The 20453-nt window shown below is 37.7% G+C and overlaps 1 protein-coding gene across 1 annotated transcript in view; it reads right to left on the bottom strand.

Annotated features, from left to right (window-relative positions):
• The window catches only part of ACVR2A (activin A receptor type 2A), an 83706-nt gene extending 64430 nt beyond the window's left edge, over nucleotides 1–19276 (bottom strand). Inside the window, exon 1 of the mRNA XM_039244571.1 lies at nucleotides 19007–19276. Coding sequence (XP_039100502.1) covers nucleotides 19007–19061 — 55 coding nt within the window. The 5' untranslated portion in view covers nucleotides 19062–19276. The remainder of the gene's footprint in view (nucleotides 1–19006) is intronic.
• Between the last annotated feature and the right edge of the window lie 1177 nt (nucleotides 19277–20453).

Here is a 20453-nt window from a genome sequence, read left to right on the forward strand (position 1 = left end):
TTTTCTGCAGGCTAACCTATAAATTAAAAGTTATAGTAACAGAAAAATTAAGTCCTTAGATTCTGCAAAACAAAGTATTCATTTTATCTTTTTATCAGTCTATCTTAATATGGGCAAGGGAACCACCCAAATGGTGGGAAAATGGCAGAACCATTCATACTTATCTAATATGTTCTTTCTCACTCACGCAGCATAGGTAACAGGCACCGAGTCAGCACCAACCACTACTACCATTAAATTATTTTCCAAATATCAGTCAAAAAGAATTTGGATTTGTTTTCTTCTACAGAAGCAAATTTTAATTAATTCATTCTCTCTGAATCAAAACAATCATTTTTAAAAGATCCATTTATTTGGATCCTTTCATTCACTGATTTCTCAAATGGTCATCAGAGCAAATGATTTCTGACTGAGTTCTGATTCTGGCTCATCATATAGCCAAAAGGAACAACTTCTGTTTCTCAGTCTTTAAACAGCTATGGACATTTACTTAAGAGGTGGAGAAAGCTCTGCTTTATCAGCTACAGGAACCATGGCAGAACATCAGAAACTCCATTTGATAACTCAGCATTGTTTACTGCACCATAGGTTTTAAGGGGTAACAGCAACAGCAGCCACTGTCAGGGTGGGAACATGAGGCAGGAACCTCAGCAGAACAGGCTCAAAGGAAATCACACTGTCCCAGAATTGGTAACTTCTATTCTAATACACATTTCAAAGTATGTGACTCAATAGATTTAATCCCTGCAGACCAAGGTAACATACCCTGGCTTTGCAACTTCTTGTATGTAGCCTTAGGCAAGTCACTCTCAGGTTCTTCATCTATAAAATGGGAATAATATCTATCTTGTAAGGTGAGTCACATTATCGCTAAAACTTAAAAGCACTTAGCCCAAGGCCTACAATAAGTGGTGGCTATTAATAATGGCAGCTTTACCAAATGTTAATCATTAATAACATTATATTTTTACATAATAACTGAGCTATGACATAATTTGTCAGTCCCGATTTGGCCAAAGAATGTAAAAGTGTAAAATTCTAACACATGTGTAATGGGACTCACCTAATAATGACCCCTCTGGAAAAAAAAAATGTAACCATTCTTCACCAAAAGCAAAAGTGATTAAGAAAAGCACACCTGCAGCACCCAAAGGCAAGATGAAGCTACAGCAACAATTAACATATGTGGATTTGTGGTTGCCATCAAGCTGTCAAGCAAGAGCAAAACCACCCCTGCCCTGGAATTAAAGCTCACTTTGGTGTTCCTGCTGTACTGCTACTTCCAGCTCCCCGCTTCCCCACGAAGCACATCTTTCTCAGAGTGTACTACAAGGATTATTTACAAAACAACCACCTCTACAACTGACTGCAAAGACTCCCCACCACTCAGGGTAGGAAATGGCAGAGGTGGATGAGAAAAAATTGGTAAGCATCCTTTACTTTTACATAAGAACACTGAACTTAAAAATGAGGGTTTAAGCTCTAGCTTCACTGATCAGTGAATTCAAGCCAATTTTAGAGCTCAGGGTCTGACTTAAAGCAAACTAAAAAACAAAACAAAACATGAAACTTATTTCAAATAAATTCAAATATGATCAAATAGGAACATACACAAAATCACTTCGAAAACTATAAAGCCATTAATAAATGGAAGTTCTCTTCCCAGAAATATTGATATTCAAATGCTTAAAAATCATGTAAGATACACTTCTGGAAATTTCATTTATTTCCCCTAACACACTCATTTCCTTTTTGTCTTCATCTCATCTTAGAAAGATTCTGAGGTGCTCCCCTTTGGGAATATACTACTAAATGACACACTACTCCATTCTTTTTATAGTTTTCTGAAAAGATCCCCCCAAAACTTCTTTCTAAAATACCACCAAATTACATCATTGAAAATGTTAGTATTGTTCCCTGAAAACCAACTGATGTTCTAGAATTAAACCAGAGTCCAGTAAATATATAAACAAATATAACTGTTATAAATAAAACAAACATTATTATATCCTAAACAGCATGGCCATCTGCAAAAGTATAGTTTCTCACTAAATATAACAGAATTCCTTCAGTTTTAGATTCTAGATTCTACTCATTCATGTTCAATAAACAGTTCAAGCTAGATATCGTGCTAGGCAAACAGTAAACAGCAGCAGCAGGTTTTGTTGGGTTTTTTGTTTGTTTGTTTGTTTGGTTTTTTTTTTTTTGGAGACTTAATTTTACTTTAGAGCCGTTTTAGGATCACAACAAAACTAAAAGGAAGGTACATAGATATCTCATATACCCCCTGACCCTACACATAGCTAGCCCTCCTGCATTATCAACATCACTCACTACAGTGCTCCATTTGTTACCAAAGATGAACCCTGACACATCAGAATCACCCAAAGCCCATAGCTTACCTCAGGGTTCACTCTTGGTGTTGCACATTCTATGGGTTTGCGCATAACCACCATTAGAATATCATACAGAGTATTTTCACCAGCCCCAAAACACCCCTGTGCTTTGCCTATTCATCCCTTCCACCCCTGGCAACAACTGATCTTTTTACAGTCTCCAGAATTTTGCCTTTTCCAGATGTCATATAATTGGAAGCAGTATGTAGCCTTTCCAGATCAGACTCTTTCACTTAACAACATGCATTTAAGCTTCCTCCATGTCTTTTCATGACTTGATGGCTCATTTCTTTTTAGTGCTAAATAATATCCCATTGTTCAGATGTACCACAATTTATATATCCATTCACTACTAAAGGACATCTTAGTTCTTCCAAATTTTGACAATTATGAATAAAGCTGTAAACATCCACGTATACGATTTGTTTGGACTTAAGTTTTCAGTTCCTCTAGGTAAATACGAAGGGGCGTGATTCTTGAATGGTGTGGTTAGAGGATATAAGAAATCACCAAGTTATCTTCCAAAGTAGCTGTTCCATTTTGCATCCCCAATGAATGAGAGTTCATATTGGTCTACATCCTTGCCAGCATTTGGTGGCATCAGTGTTAGAGATTTTGACCCTCTGAATAGGTGTGTAGTATCATCCTGCAGTTTTAATTTGTATTTACCTGACAACTTATGATGTTAAGAGCATCATTGCATTATGTTCGTCATCTGTGTATCTTCTTTGGTGAGGTGTTTGTTAAGGTCTTTGGCCCATTTTAAAAAAAAAAAATTTTTTTTAGTGTTTATTTAATTTTGAGAGAGAGACAGAGTATGAGCAGAGGAGGGCAGAGAGAGAGGGAGACACAGAGCCTGACATGGGCTAGAAGCCATGAACCATGAGATCATGACCTGAGCCGAAGTCTGACAACTAGCCAACTGAGCCACCAAGGCACCCCATTTTTGGCCCATTTTTAAACCTGGCTGTTTGTTTCCTTCTTGTTGAGTTCTAAGAGTTCTTTGTTTATTGAGGACAACAGCGCTTTAGCAGATATTACCAAATATTGCAAGCATTTTCTCCCAGTCTTATCTTTCAACTAATGTTTTCATTATTTAGAATGCTCACTTACTACATGCCAGGCATCATTCAAAGCACTTTACGTACGTTAACTCATCTACACTTAATAACAACTGTGTAAAGTACCATACTATCTCCATTTGCCAGATGAGAAAAACAACTTCATCACAGAGCCAGAAAATAATGGAGCAGAGATACAAAACCAGGCACTCTGGACCCGATGCTCTTATACCTACCTTGGGCATTAAGCACTACACTGAAAGAATCTAAAACAATTCACTGTCAGCTGGTACATGGACACATGAAGAAGCAATTCTAATACAGAATATGGTAAACACTACCACAGGACTAACCAACAGGGCTAAAAAAATATTAAGTCCAAGTCTTCAGATATTACCAGTTGAAACTAAGTCTATACATAAATTAGTAATTCCCACTGCAAATTCAAAACTCCCAACTCAACCCGAGAAAGATTAACATATTTTTTATGTCATTTTCCCATTCAATTAACCACGTATCTATTACCTGGTTATATAAAACCAGGTTTTATTACTTTTCTAGTTAAGAACAACAGCCTTCCTACCATTCTTTTTCTCCCCAAGACAATTCTGAATCAAGTTAGAGATCAGAATCATCATAAATTAGTTTTCACCATACTTGCTAACAAAATATTTTAGAGAAACAGAAATGTCCTAGACATTTAATATAATTTTTAACTACTTAGAATGAGTAACTAAATCTGGACTAACCTAGTATTGCTTAAGAGAAGCTTTTCCTTAATAACTGGAAAGGAACTATTTTCAATTAGCACATCAAAGCTACTAGTCTCCAATGCTTAGACTTCTGCTTGTAACATGATTAATAGCAGTCCTTGTTGTACCCATACCCACTTATAAATCGCCACCTGAGAATAGCCAACCCATTCGAGTGGCCAGGTGGCTCTGCTACTTGGGTTTCCCTCCGTATTCTCCTTTCAACTAAAGACAAGATTATATTACTCTTCCTCACTAAACCTCATCCTCTAGCCCTTGTGGTTTCTACTATGAGTTAAGAGTCCACACTGGTGATGAGGTATGAAGGAACAGGGCTAGCAGTACAGAGAGGAAGAAAAGAAAAAATAAAGGCAAAATGACAGAGCCCCCTCCTGTCTTACACATCCTATCACTCTTCATACAGAGTTCCTAACCATTTTCCTCCCTGGCCCTGTCCTAATATCTAAGCCTACGTCCTGTCTCAAGAAATCTGGTGAGTTGCCACCAATTAAGGTATTTTTTGTCCTCTGAAACACAATGGAAGTCATATATAGCTTCTTTCCCTACAAGAAAAACCACATGGTATGATAGAAGAAGAGCATACTCTAAAATATAGATAAGTGTCTATAAGACTATCACTTCTGAAGCTTATTAGTTTAAGATCCTGCCTTCTCAGCTATAAAACAGATAACTACCTCATAAAGGAACTTGTTACCCAAAACACACTGTAGCAAGCAGTGAAGACTTCCTTTCCATTTTTCATTTGAGTCTCATATACAATAAGGGAGAAAGGGGGAGAGATTTCAGGATTAGTATCTCAAACCCTTAAAGTACAAGTTTTCAAACTTTCTGACTACAAACCACAGTAAGAAACACATTTTTCATTATGACCCAGTACATATGTACATATAATCGCACACATAACCAAAGTTTCACAAAATACTACCCTTACTACGTATGATCACTCTAATATTTTCTATTTTCTTTCTTCTCTCTGCTCCCCCTGGAATCCTTCTCCCTCCATGCCCTCCTCCCTGATCACATACAGGAAGCTCCTTTTAGTCTTGTCATCATACCACCATATTGGAGCCCCAGGGAGCCGGATACTTCCCAGGATGCAAACCTAGCAGGTAAAAAAGGACTGATCCAGGAAGAAGGAAATTCTGCTGGTGCTGGAAGAGTCTATCTTTCTTCTGGTGGAAGAAAGAATACTATATCCATATTCTCTCAAAAACAGTGTTATTGCTGGGAGGCAAAGTTGTACTATTGGAATAAAGAACATTAGAGGTAAAAGAAAAATGGCTCGGATATTAGTCTGAGAACTTAACCAAACACATATGACAATGATCCTATAAGAAAATTCTTCCTGGGTTCCAAACAAAGTTTTTAAAACATAAAATATTTCTAAATTGGGAGAGGGGTGCTATTTATACAATGTCCTATGTCAGAGGCTGGTAAACTACTGCCCGTGCATCAAATCCAGTCTGTAGCCTGTTTTACTGAAGCCCTTGAACAATTGTTTTTACATTTTTATTTGGGTGAAAAAAATTCAAAAGAATATTTTTATTTTATGATACATGAAAATTACATAAAACTCAAATTCCAGTATTTATAAATAAAGTTTTATTAGAACACAGTCACCTTGATGGTGCCTGGCCAGCTCAGTCAAGGGAGCATGTGACTCCTGATCTCAAGTTTGTGGGTTCGAGAACACAGTCACATTCATTCATTTATGTACTGCCTATAAATTTTTTTGTGTTAAAACTGGCAGCAGAGAGGTGCAGAAGAGACTGCCCAAAATATTTACTACCTGGCCCTTTACAAAAAAGTTTGTGAACTCCTTGGTATTTGAAAGCGTTCAACATTCATTCACAAATATTGTTTAAACACGTTTTATATGTCAGACACTGGGGAAACTACAGTGAATAAGTCAGATATGGTTCCCCCCTCATAAGCATCGTGGAAGGCAAGTGAAAACAAAAGCTAGGAGGAATAAAAAACACTTGGTTTGTTGTATAAACAATAAAAATGGCAAAAGATGAAGTTGGAGAAGGGTCATACCAAGCAATGCCTTTAAGGTCACTGTAAAGATTGTACATCCTCTAATATTATTTTTATTGTATATTCAGTTGTTTATAGAATTAACCCCTTTATTCACAAGATAAATAATGTCTACTGATGAAGAATCACAAAGTCTGATTTAAAACTGTTATAATTCACTTGTACTTAGCATTCTATTGCTTTCCTTTAAAAAATCATTGCATTGATTACAAATATTTGGAATAATATTTCAAAGTTTAAAAAGTTTCAAGTGTATATGTGAGTGTGCTTGTGTTTACATATGTAGCCTTTGATCCTCACTGTACTCCTGTAAGGTAGGTGTCACAATAAACTCCATTTTACAGATGACGGTTATAGAATTTTCCCAAGTTCACACAGTATATTACACCGTGATAAAAATAAATAAATGAATGAATGAATAAAGGCCCAACACCCAATTGTCTAAGAATGCCTGCTCTTTCTACTATCTCAGTCCAAAAACTGCATAATTAATTACTTTCACTGAATTTGAGATAAAGGACGTTTTTACTGCTATTTGTTCTTTTTAACCAACAGCTACATTTATACCAACAAGATTAGTTTTTATTTCTATTAACTAACCCTTACTGACCAACAACAGGTTTCAATGGTAAAAAATTCTATAATCTGTAACAGACTGGGCTCTTCTGATTCCTTCTGCTCTCTGGCTTAGTGAGCTGATATCTTTCCCTATACTGAAAACAAGACCATTTATTAAATACTGTTTAATCAAAGCTGCTAAATATATGTTGCTAACTAGGAATTACAATTCTTGGTGTGGGGTTATTCTCCGGCTGCAGTAGTGAAAGATAAGATCTGTAGATAAAAGATCAAAACCACCCTTCACTGACACAAAAAGTAAAAAGTATAACCAACACTTTTCTTCTCTGACCCTAATCTTTTCATTTTACTCCATCCTTCAGAAGTGAGCATAAGCTTGAATAACTTATTCCTCATAAAGATCATTCTGATAAAGGCAGTTACTAGAAAAAATAGTATCTGACAGTCTGTTAGGCCCTCTCAGCAGTTAAAGTCTCCTAATTTGTTTCTATTCTTTCTAGACCTCTCAGCAAACAGGCAGTCTCTACTTACATTTTAACAATTAGCAATTAATTTCCTAATTCAACACCCAAACCAGGTTTATGTATCTCTAAAGGAATAAGGAAAAGAATAAAAAAAGGTCAGCTGGGAAGATTGGTTATGTAATATTTACATAAAATAAAAGGATGATCAGGAGCTATTTAATCATTTTCCCTGTCACATAGAAAGATGTTTTATTCTACTTCTGAATGCCTACTGACCAAATTGCTTTACTATTACCATGCCTATCTTGTATAAATTAATATCTCTCAACTGCCTTTGCTCATTATTTCCCATTCTCTTTTAACTTTGACTTTTCATTTCTCCCCATATCATTTTAAAGTGTACTTACACAAGTAATTTCAGGTCTTAGCTTAAATAAAAACAGTTAGCAAATTCTATTCAAAAATAATGCATTATGAAATTCCACTACCAGTTAACACAAAACCTGGCAAACCAGTTATTCTTCTAAAATCATTTAATTTAAGGTAATAAATAAAATGGCTTATAATATTTACAGGGTGAAACTACACTTCTTTATAGAAGGTGGTTTACCAAACATCATTAGCTTTACCTGCTTCCATAATGAAAGAAACCAAATGAAAAAAGGCAGCCACCATTATATTTTTAAATTCAGTAAAGTTTAATGTTTCTTCTGCTTTTATCTCTGTGTAATAATACAGTTTCTCCTAGTCAGAGATGATGCTGCTGAACTTCTGCCAATACAGAGTTGATTTCCCTGTGCCAAGCACCACCTCCCCCTCCTACCAACAGTAGAGGCTTGCAATCTTTCACAGATAAAAATATTCAAGCTGACTACTTAGAGTTAGAGGCCATAGACCTGAGCAAAAATAAGGACCCATAGTATTACCTACTTATCCTTTCAGCCTTTACTGTAAGACCTTGATAACCTGTAAAGATATCAAATTCCTAAGAACTGAGACACAAAATATGCTGTTTCTACTTCTGAATCTTCAACCATACCAACAATAAGTATATTACATGTTTAAAACAATAAAGAGGTGATCTTGCGGAAATATAGGCATATGAAAAGGAGCAAAGTAAAAATTTCACAGAGTACTAGAAATGCTTAGTAAATAAGAATATGAATTAGCAGATGTACAAAATCTAAATAAAGAAACTTGCCACAAAAATTTTTTAAACTCTAGTCTGTGTTTTATTATTTTTTTAAGAGTTTTCTTTTCTTTTTTTTTTTTTTTTAGATGCTGTATTCAAAGCTCTCAGGTGCAAAATAAGCCTATCCATTTCTTTTTAAGAAATAAGCAGGGCAAATACGAGGTGACTAAAAATCTGAGAACAAGACTGGTTAAGTGTAGGCAAGCTTCAGAATACAGAGAATGTTCCAAGCTAGAAGGGGTCTTGGAGAGTCTCTCTAGTTTAGGTTGAGTGTAACAGCCTCCTAATCTCACCTCTTCACCCCTACGTGTCTCCAATATATTTTCCAGATAGCTGCCAAAATGATCTTAACACATAACCCAGATAGAGGTCCTCCTTAAATCTCTTTGCTTCCCACTGCCCTTTGGATTTTATTCTAACTTCTTTCCACATTAGATGGAAACCCCTGCATGATCTGGTCCCAGTCTATCTCTCCAGTCCCAAGCCTGCATTCATTTCTTCAGACAAACAAACATTTACTGAGCTTTCTTTCTACTCTGTTCTGGAAACTGTGCTATCCCTTGAGGGTACTCTAATAAAGGTGAGATGCCCCTCTTGGAGTGTACACTCCAGTAGTGGAAAGTGCAGATAATAAATAGGTAGAGAGATTTGCAGTATGTGAAGTGAGGCAAATAAAGAGTTACCCTGTCAGGGCCCTGTTTGTTTCTGTCAGAACTCATGATGATTTGTAATTATTTTTATTCATTTGGCTACTTACTTTAAGACTATAAGCTCCATAAGCGCATAATCATATCTGTCTTGTTCAGTGCTGCATCCCAAGCACTTAGCGGTGTCTAGCATGTAGTTCAATATTTGTTAATAAATGACTACTTATTTCATCCTCTTTAATTGAGAGATGAGTAAAATGAAATCTTAGTGATTGCCAAGGTCAAAGAAGAGTAAGTGGCAAAGTAGGAATTTGAATGAGACTCTTAAGTTTTAGTCCAAAATATTATACCACGTTCAAAACACTGATCTCAAAACTTAACTGATTATGTTTTCAAAGCTTATAGCTGTTACCCTAAAGGAGATTTAAGAATCTTTCAAGATTTTACTTTTACATGAAAATTTTTTTAATTTTTTTAAAATTCACGTAAGGTTTAAGTGAAACTAATACTTTAAATTCCAATGAATAGAAATGAAAATGTACTCCAATGTTTCCTTTTAATGCATGCTAGAACAACGAGAACTTAAAGAACTCTCCACAAAAAAAAAAAAAGTCTTCTCTGAATGTTCTAGAGATTTCCTGGCTCCTATTTGGCACTCTTTGGTGATATTTTCTTTGGCTGAATCATTTAGTCAAAGTATTATTTCATATTAACTGATAAATAATATACCAGCAAATTTAAAAATATCTTCCAAGAAATGAATCTATATTTTTAAATGTTTTACACATTATATTCTTAAAAATAAGACTTAAACACAGGTTAGAAGCTAATATGTGTATGTAATATGTATTATGAACCACCTACTATTATGTGCAATATTACTTCATTTAATACATTGTGTTTTACAAATTTAAAAAATTGAGAGTTTTAGAAACTTGCCAAGATCTCATAATTTGCCCTATCCCACCTTCTTAAAGTAATGCTTTGGAGCAAGCTTGACTTATCATGTATAGTTATAAAGATGTGAAGACCAACAGATTTTTCCTGATGAAGGTTTCTATGTAGCATATATTGTAAAGGTAGTAACCATAAGTAGGAAAATTCCTCCCTCAAAGCTTTATATATAGATAAGCTTATTTTTATTACAATATGCAAAGATGGCAAAGATGGTTCATTTTTCCAATTTTTTAAAAAGCAACCATTCCTTAATGGGAACTTCTAATCATTATCTATTGCTTTACTTCTCTTCAGCAAATTAGAGAATAAAATGATTCCCAATGTAGCAACAGCTACTAATAAAAAAGTTAACCGAAGAAAAACATGCTTTTTACATAGTCCAAAAAAGAATGGTATTGAAAAGGTTTAAGATTCAGACATGAACAGCATATACCAAGTCAGAAAAGTTTCTAAATCTACTTATACAAAACTATGATTTACTGTGAGGAAAATGCCTCATAAAGATTTCAAAGAATATAATCTGGATGGCCAGTATGAGCAATAATTGCAATTACTGTAATCTGACCATTATTTAAACACAAACAACATACTGAGCCACAAGTTCTTAGAATTCTATACAATGAAAACTTTTCTATCATACAGTGTCTCTGCCCCTGTAAAACACTGTCACATGTGCTTATGTTTCCTATGTACTCTTATTATTCCAAATCTATGCCTGTATTTTCTTTTAAAAAAAAATGTTTTATTTATTTCTGAAAGAGAGAGAGAGAGACGGCACAAGCAGGGGAGGGTCAGAGAGAGAGGGAGACACAGAATCTGAAGCAGGCTCCAGGCTCTGAGCTAGCTGTCAGCACAGAGCCCGATGCCAGGCTCGAACCCAAAAACTGATCATGACCTGAACAGAAGTCAGACGCTCAACCAACTGAGCCACCCAGGCGCCCCTATGTCTGTATTTTCATTCATGCTGATAATCTAAATCCATATCTGTCTTTAGAATTTCTTTAGTTATGAAAATGCATCCTGTTTTCTTCTGGCTTAGTTCCTTGCCAATTTTATTTAGCAGTGCTGCCCTCCTATATTCCACATATATACATATGAAACATCCTCAAGATCTGTATCATCCACTCTTATCTCCTCTTATTTTGAATTACTTTTCATCTGATTTAACCCCCTCAACTGAGATTGTTTTACTTCTTCAAGCAATTATAAGTATCTTCTCATTCATAAATCTCTTCCTCAGATTTAGCCAAAATTCCTTCAACTTGCTTTCTTTCCATCCACGGTCAAGCTTACTATCAAATGCTCTCTGTGTTCCTGATACTATTTTGTGACTTTTCTTTCATATTAAGATGAACATCCCTCTCAAACACCTGCCAAGATTTTTTTTCCTATTGTTAGGATCTATGTCCTCCAGCAAGCCTTTCTGAAATCAAAAATATCTGAACTCTTCAAAATTACAAATGTAATTACAAAATTACAATCTAATTTTGTTTTAGCACCTTTGTGTGTGCTTAATTTATCCAGAAGAGAGAAGAGCTCAGCCATGTTCTCCTGTTCTCAAGCAGGTCCATGTAGTCTCTTGGGAAGAGTTTTCCCCCTATTCTGTACCTAAGTACACATTCTCTATTGTAGATTGAATAAAAAGCACGTTTTTCAGTACCCGTATCTTTCACTGCACATATTTACTTTGTAGCTTCCTTCTCTAGTCAGAATATTGGATGGAGAGAATAAGTAATTGTTGAACTAGATAGAGGTCACTATTTCTTGGGAATTTAGAACCCATTAGTTGATCACTAAATTAATGGATAACAATAAAAAAATCAAGTGAAATATAATATAAAAATAAATAAAAGTATTACATATAATACGGGTTAGTTCACAAAAATATTTCTAATACATTTACACATTTATGTTCATGGGAACTGAGTCATGATGCAATGTGTATTTCTTATTGTGAGTTATGGTCAAAAAAGCTGAAAGTCACAGAACTTGATGATCTCTAAGATGCCTTCTATATCTATGCAATTCCAATTACATTAAAAGATTTAGTCCAAGGATCAGAAACACAGCATTTAAAAAATGTATGAAACTTAAGGATACCCAAAAAACAACCAGCAAAATCATTTTTTCTTAATATCACTATTAAACTCTAACCTTAGAATTATAGAATCATAAAGGTTTTAAAGAAGGAAAAAAGCCAAGAAATAATCTAACCCAAGTTTACTGCTTCAGTACATAAAAGGAAAACTCAGACCCAGAAACAAAAAAAATTTCACTTAATTCTTTCACTAAACATTTGCTCAGCACTGACTGTGTGCCAGATTCTAGAACTGAGTCTGTAAAGAGAGAGAAGAGGTCTTCGAAGAGCTCATAGTCTAAAGTGGATATAGGAAAATAAACATTTGCAATAAATGCTAGAATCAAGGTCATTGAGAAGAATACAAAGCAACTAGCTCAATCTGGGTTGGGTGGCAAAAAAAAAAACAAAAAACAAACACTGTTTCTAAAGAAGGGATACTTCTTAAAAATACAGTCTTAAAAAGAATAAGTTAGCCAGGTAAAGGATGAAGAAATAACAAATACAAAGGTACCATACTGACATACAATAAAGAATGACACATTCAAAAAACTGCAAGTTTGTATAGCTGGAATAGAGGGCTCATACTAAGGAAGGGCCACAGCAGAATATGTCGTATTTATGTGGTGTTTAATCTTCAAACCATTCTCTGAGGTAGGCCCTGTTAATTATCCCCATTTTGTGGATGACAAACTGAAGCACATGAAGTGAAGTGATGTACCCAAGGTTCAAATGTGAAGCGAGGATGTAAACCAGGGAAATCTAACTCCCTTAGCCAATATACTAAGAGGTTAGAGAAAACAAGCAGGAACCAAATGATAAATCACCATTCTAAGTACATGCCATTCTAAGACTTTGGATTTTATGCTAAAGGTGACTCATAGTGAAACATTTTAAGCAGGAGTGACATATTTCAATTACTTTTTTAATGAGGTCAATCTGGAAGTCATATGTGGATGGAATGGAAGAGGAAGTAGTGACAAGAACCTAGGTAGTCTTAACTAGAAAAGTACAACAATAATTCAGGTAAGAGAAATGATGGATGAGCTGGACAGTGGCAGTGCTGGCACCAGAACCAAAGTCTACCGACACCATGACCACATTCTTGTCCAGTACCCGTAAGTTAAGAACCTCCAATTCTTTTCTTTTAAGCCCACCATTCTAATAGTTTTTAAAAATAGAACCTCAAAGACAACTATACATTTCTTTTAGATCCCTTTATTAAACAAAACATGACTACTAGATGTATTTGGGTATAGGAAGGTGCCTAACAGAAATCCAGCTGGAGAATGATGGAAAGTCAATTGCTATCTACAGTAGTTTTCTTACCTTCATGACTTCTCCTTCCCCTATACACTATTCCTGGAACTTTCATGTTCAATAGTCAATTTGAAATCAATGTTCTGTCTAGACAGGACTATCATAACCTAACAAAATTAAATCTACCACAAGGGAAGTCTGATGTGGTCCTAGAAGTAGCAATAAATATATTCCCTGGTCTGGTCAAATTTTGGCTTAAACAGAGATGATGAATGAATACCAACAAAAGACAGACTCTGTGAAAGCAACAAAGAGTTAAAGAAAAACAGAATATTAAAAAGGGAGTAAGAGCAATCTACAGTTCAGGTCATTTGATTCCAAGAGAGTAACACTACTCCCACGTGTGTGTTTGGTATTCCAGAAACCAACAATTAAAAGAACAGCAGAAAAAAACTATCTGGTTAATTCTCAAACATCCTAAATTGAACCTGTTTTCATTTAAACCATGGGTGAGCCTTCTTGAGCCACTCCTGATGCTAAGCAACAAGTGGGTTCCACAAGCAAGCAGCCTATAGTTAGGGAAGTATGGAGGAAAAGGGAAAAGGGGTGAGGGAGGGGAGGGAAGAACAAAGTAGGCAGAAAGTGGGAAGGGAACCATAATGAAAGGGAACAGAAGAGATTATGAGTTACAGAATATGGAATAAAAAGTGAAGGAGTACTAGTGACCGCAATATCAAACACTGCTAATCATACCTTGACAAGTGGCAACATAAAGAGAGCATGAGAAGACAAATCCAAATCATAGACTTCTGAGACACCAAAGATGAGCTATAAGAGTACACTACTTACAAAAGCAAAAAAGCAACAGAACAGCTCTAGAATCTAAAGGAAGGTTTAGAGACTATTAAAATCTCACTTGGTTTATTTACACTTTACTTTTCATGAAACAATGAGTCTGGTAAACCCAAAAGGTAAAAATGTCAATAGTACCAGAGAGATATATGTACAGGGAAGTGTGTTACAAAGACAGCATGAGGCTTACTTGCATACTTTTTGTGGGAGAGATTTCAGAACTTTTCCTTTCACTGGTATAGTGCTACTTGTACTTTTTCACTTTAATTCTTACCTGGCTGGGTTAACGTCCTTAAAACCAGAGTTCAAAACAAAGCACTTATTAATTATGGTCAAATTTTAACCTTAAAAAGGACAAGGGTCGTGAAAGAGCACAGAACATTAATTAGGATAACCTAAATGAGCCTAATGATAACCAAATCCCAGCCAATGACTCTCCAGAAAATTATGTAATTAAGAAACTACTTTAAAAGTTTCTTCAAATTGGGGTGCTTCGGTGACTCAGTCATGTGTCCTAATCTTGATTTCAGCTTAGGGTCGTGAGATGGGAGTCCACATTGGGCTCCACGCGGAGTGCAGAGTCTGCTTAAAATTCTCTCTCTCCCTCTCTCTCTGCGATAGCCTGCTTGCTTGCGTGCGCGCTCTCTCCCTCTCTCTCTCTCTCTAAAATAAATAGTTTCTTCAAATTAAAGTTACCTTAAAAAGAAGAAATATCTTTTAAAAAAAACTCTGAATTTATACTTTGAAACCTTTCACAGACATGTAACAGTAAACATATTTCTTCCATATGAAACTTACAAAACTTTCAGGCACCATGTTAATCTTTCTCTCACACATAATCCTGCTGCCACCACACAGTCCAGACACTGATTTTAATAAGGATAAAAGGAAATATCCTTAAAGATGATTATTACAGCAAAGAGACTACTGGATCAAAAGCGAATATAATAAACTTGATATCTTGACCAATCATTCATCCTATTTATGAATATACCAGTCTTCATGGACTCTCCATCGTAGCAAAGTTGATTGGAGAGTTTATTCATAAATCAGCAAAATATTTTCATTAAAGTATAAAAAGATGAAATAATGTGTATACCTGTAGTCTGTTTCTGTAATATAATCGTTCTAATTTTAAAAGCTAAAGAAAATGTAAAAGTTCTCAATACAAGGTTACCTGGAGATCAACAGCACGTACTTGTAAAATTTGGATGATTGACTGTGGGAGGGGGAAGCAAAGTCCTTTTACTAAGATACCAATGCTTTCAAAAATGAAAAGTTTAAAATAAGGCTTCTTATTGTCAATACTATTGACATTTTGAACCTGATAACCCTTCACTGTGGAAGGCTGCCCTGTTCATTAGGAGATAATTAGCAGAATCCCTGCCCTTTACCCACTGGATGCAAGCAGAACACCCTCCCCCACAATTGTGGCAACGAAAAATGTCTTCAAAGGCCCCCTGGGGGAGAAGTGCAGAGACAGGGAGCAAAAGACATCCAAGCTTGAGAACTACCGTCTTATAATATAAATAGAAAAAATTTCAAAATGAATTAGTAGGAGAGTGAGTTTATTTTGTTTCTCTTCTGGTCTTGATGTTCCAATACATTATATTTGAATCTGATCAGAGACTAGATATTTAAGGTATTCTGCCCATAGAAAACAAAGCATTTAATATCTATCACTTGTTAGCCAAAGTTCAGAAGAGTCCCAGAAGATTCACTGTACTGCCAATTCTCCCTTCAACTGCACATACACTCACAGAAACACACACAGGCCACACACACACACACACACACTCACGCACATGCACAAGGTATTGCCCAACTGAAGTGAAGGAAATGCACATAATTACTGTATTTCGAGTTCTTATTTCATGGACTATATGGACCAGACTCCTCCAGCTCTCACTGAAATCCAAACAAATTCTCAGCTTATTCAGTGCAACTCAAATACCACAACAGCTGCATCATTCTAGGTAGGATAAACCTAAGTACTAGAGCAAGTATTAAACTCAGCTTCACAGTTTTAGGAATTATGAAGAAAGATACAAATTAACCACAATGCTTTAAAAACATACAAACAAAAATCTAAGAAATAGATCTGTGTTTTGAAACAGAATCTGAGGAAAGATAAGGAGAATGAAAAAATTCAAATACAAAAGGAATCTGAAGGCATTTGAGGATGAGGGAAAAACTCAAAAATGTTTCCCCTGGAATTACAGAAAGAAATTACATATTTGGCCATATTCTACAGGAACAGTCTGCAAAATCAGTCTCCAGTATATATGCCACAGGATGGAAACTGAAAAATCGAAGTCTGCAAAATACTAAAAAAAATAAAATAAATAAACATTCATTCTAAAAACCTGAAATACAAGAACCCTTTACTATTTCTCATTTGCTTAAAAAAAAAATCAAATATCCAGAAACAAAAAACTGGCAACTTGAAAAATGTTTTAATTCTCATAAAAATAGCCATCCTCACGCTTTCAGCATGCCAAATTACATATTACATAGAAAAATCAATTAGGAAAAGAAACATAATAATTTTTAGAGTATATTTGATTCATAACAAAATCCTTTTAAAAAATCAGATATTTTAAGTACTAAAAATCTTCATGCATAAAGATGGATTAAAGTCTTTCAGATGATTTCAGTGATCTTCAACAGAATTATATTTTAGTTCAACTAGGAATTTTTATTTGAAAAAAAAACTATGCAACAATATTTAGTACCAGTTTTATGTAATTCTGTGTGCTATATATATCTATATGCTCTAGAGCAACAAAATTACTGTATTTTAAAATCTTAGTTATTAACCTTCTGGCCCAGTGAAAACGATCCTACAAAAAAACTAATGCTCAATTCTTTTTACTTCCAAACCAAGCAGAGGAAGCTGTAAGATCTGTAGCGACAGCCTGCTTTTCCAGAAGTAATACCTTGAGACTGCTCAAGAATAACCTCCTTCACCAATTAGTGTGAGTCAGGTGGGTTTGGGAGGGAATAATGTTCACAATTCCTTGGTCAGTGGCCATGATGCCCCTCCTCCTCAAGGTCAGGAGAGCAGGGATCAGAGAAAGGGATTTGAACAAGAGGAGTTTACCAACCAGAACATACAGGAACACAGGATAAAGAGTACTACAGGAAAAATAAAAACCACATAGTTAAGTCATGTCACAAAAGCAAGAGGTTTAATGTTATCAAGGTATTCATTCATTTCAGAGACACCATTGTTTATCTTCCTCCCCAAACCGAGCACAAAAAGAACTGTCAGCCTGCCTTAAGCATGTTCCTTCTTCCATTTAAACAGACATGATTCTTTGGTTAATCTCTGGCAATGATCGCCATTTCACAACACATTTAGCCCACCCGGAACTGATCAATACCACTACAGACATAAGACTAGACTTTATCCATTTATTAACCACAAGGAAATGTACCATTCAGCAAAATTCTATACATTACAAAAGATTCTATTAAGGGGGGGGGAGGGCTGGGAGGATGGACACACACACACACACACACCACAGAGGTACACAAAGAAAAGACTAACACCCTCTAATTTCTCTGTAGCAAACGAGATAAAGACATGGCCATGAAACCTGTCAATTCGTTTTCCCCCTATAATTCTCTGTCACAACCTAGTAACTGAATATTGAATTTTATGGTAAACAGATCCATTGTGACTTTAAAATTGTTTCATCTATCAAACAAACTCTCCTGTTAATGTATATTTACACCTTTGAGCTCGATGTTATATTCATTTACAGAATTTCAAATACAAAGGACTAGATAGTTTTCCAACCACTGGTTGCAAGCACAGAACGTTCTCACAAAATCAAAATTTCAAGTATAAAGGGACCAAATTATTCTTCCAATCTTGGGCCAAAACCTATTTTATGATTATAGTGTATCTGACAGTAGGAACAATCTCAAATGGCTGCTCTAAACCAAAAACAATGCTTCAATACAACGCGTTTAAAATAAGTATCCCGTAGGTAAGCAAAATCTATGCCAGAAAAGAGCACATAAATGGTGGTTGAAAGCCAGCACATTACCAACACACAGCGGCATACCTCATCTGCACTGGGTTATTGTTAATACTCCAACAACAACAACTACAACTATTTTTAACACTGCTGGACAGTGAAGTTGAAGAAAACGTAAAGGGAAACCCAGATGAAATTGCTGATATGATGCATTGTTTCTCACGGTCAAAATTAAGTAACAACTGGCTTGATCTCTGTCGTGATAGTCACCGGTGAAGCACTAATTAAAAGACGATTAAAATAAAACACCCTTATTTTGGAGAATGCCACACTAAAGGACATTCTAGAAAACGCCTTTCGGGTCTCAAACCTTTGCATAGATTGTCACTTGTGGTATCTGTGGCTTAACTGCAACCCAACCAGCGCTGTCATCCAGTGTTATGGCCACAAACCATGACTTTCTCACTTCCACAACAGAGCAGTCACTCTTATCAGTTCGCCAACCTAACTCTAAACGAGAAATATTCACGGAGATTTCCAGAGCACAGCCAGACCTGGGGCGTCGTAGCCGAGGGGCTCCAGGTCGGGGAAAACCTCCCCAGGCTCCACCAGAGCTCGCAGACCCGACAACAACCGCGGCCAACAACAACCGCGGCCGCCAGCAGCGGCGGCAGCGGCGGCCGCAGCAGCAGCAGCCGCGCCGCGCTCCATGCACCTACCTGAAGAACAAGAGATAAGAAAGACGGCAAACGCCAACTTTGCAGCAGCTCCCATTTTCCCGAGGCTCCGAGGAATCCGTAGGAAGTTCTCGCTAGATATCCAGTTCCCTGGGTCTTCCTCGGAGACAAACCTCCTGGTGTAAAATCAACCGTCATAAAACATATTCGGAAGCCCCGACCAAAAAAACGTTCACGGGGTTAATAAGAAAAAAAAAAAAAAAAAAAAAGAAAAAAAAAGAGCACAACAATAAAAAAAAAAAAAAAATGCACCACGGGGGAAAAACCGCCACACACACGCACAACACACAAAACCAAACAACGAAAAGCCAACAACAACAAAAGCGGGTTTAAATCACTGTCAAAATCACTGTCAGCTCCGCTCGCCTCTCGGGTCTCTCGGAACAAAACGCCAGGCTGAGGCGACGAGGAGGCGGCGGCGTCCGCTGCCGCCCGGACAGTCCGGGAACCGAGCTGGGTCCGACGTCCGGACCGACCTTCAACCCGGACACCCAAAGTCCGCGGACCACTGACGGCCGAGCTCACGGCCGTGGCGGCCGAGACGGCTGCGGCGCAGGGAAGCAGCAGCGGGCGGCGGCGGCGGCAGCGGTGCAAGCGGCGGCCAAGTTCTGGTCCAGGCTCTGGCTCCGGCTCCGGGCTCCGGGCTCGGCCGCGTTTTCGGTCCCCTGGCCTCCGCCGGCCCCGCCCCCCAGACTTCCGGTTCCGGCCCGAAGCTGGAAGCCAGGCACCGCGGAGAAACGCTCCGCCGCGGCGGCGGCGGCGGTGGCGGTGGCGGCGGCCGGGCGCAGCGCGCGTGCCGGGCCGGGAGCGCGAGGAGATTGCCGGGGAAGCAAGGCGGGAGCGGGGGAGGGGTGAGTGCGAGGGCGGGGCCGGCTGTAGGGCGAGGAGGCGGGGCGGACGGAGGCTCGTTACCGCGAGGCCTCGGCGTCCGGCCTGCTGGGCCTGCTGGGCTGCGGGGCTCGGGTGGGTGGGTGACTGGACGCGATCCGGGACCTGGAGCGCCTGGTTTTCTCCTCGCGCACCCCGCTTGTCTCTCTGGAGCGTACATTCGCAAGATCAGTGGGAGACCAAGAGGAACAGGAGCCTGAAGCAGGGCGGTTGGCCAGTGACTCCAAGGGGCGTCTGCGGCACCCTGTCTTTCCTCTGGGGGGACGCCTCGTCCGCACAGAGACGCCCGGGAAGCCGGGGGTGTGAGCCAGTCCGGCGGAGCTTGGTGCGCGCGAGCGGGTGTCTGTGCCACCAGTCTTCCCAACCCTGTAGCTACTGCTTAAGCCGTTTGTCTTTCGGCTAAAAGAGAAAAAAGGGGAAAACCTCGTGGAGGACGGGCTGTCAACCCGGTCAGGATATCTATCCATGGCAGTTACCACAGTGTGCAATTTGAGTCCGTTCTCACCATCACTTTTATACACAAAGCATTGTGTTGAGAACT

The sequence above is a fragment of the Hyaena hyaena genome, unplaced genomic scaffold, assembly GCF_003009895.1.
Source record: "Hyaena hyaena isolate Hyena2069 unplaced genomic scaffold, ASM300989v1 scaffold_246, whole genome shotgun sequence".
NCBI classification, from domain to species: domain Eukaryota; kingdom Metazoa; phylum Chordata; class Mammalia; order Carnivora; family Hyaenidae; genus Hyaena; species Hyaena hyaena.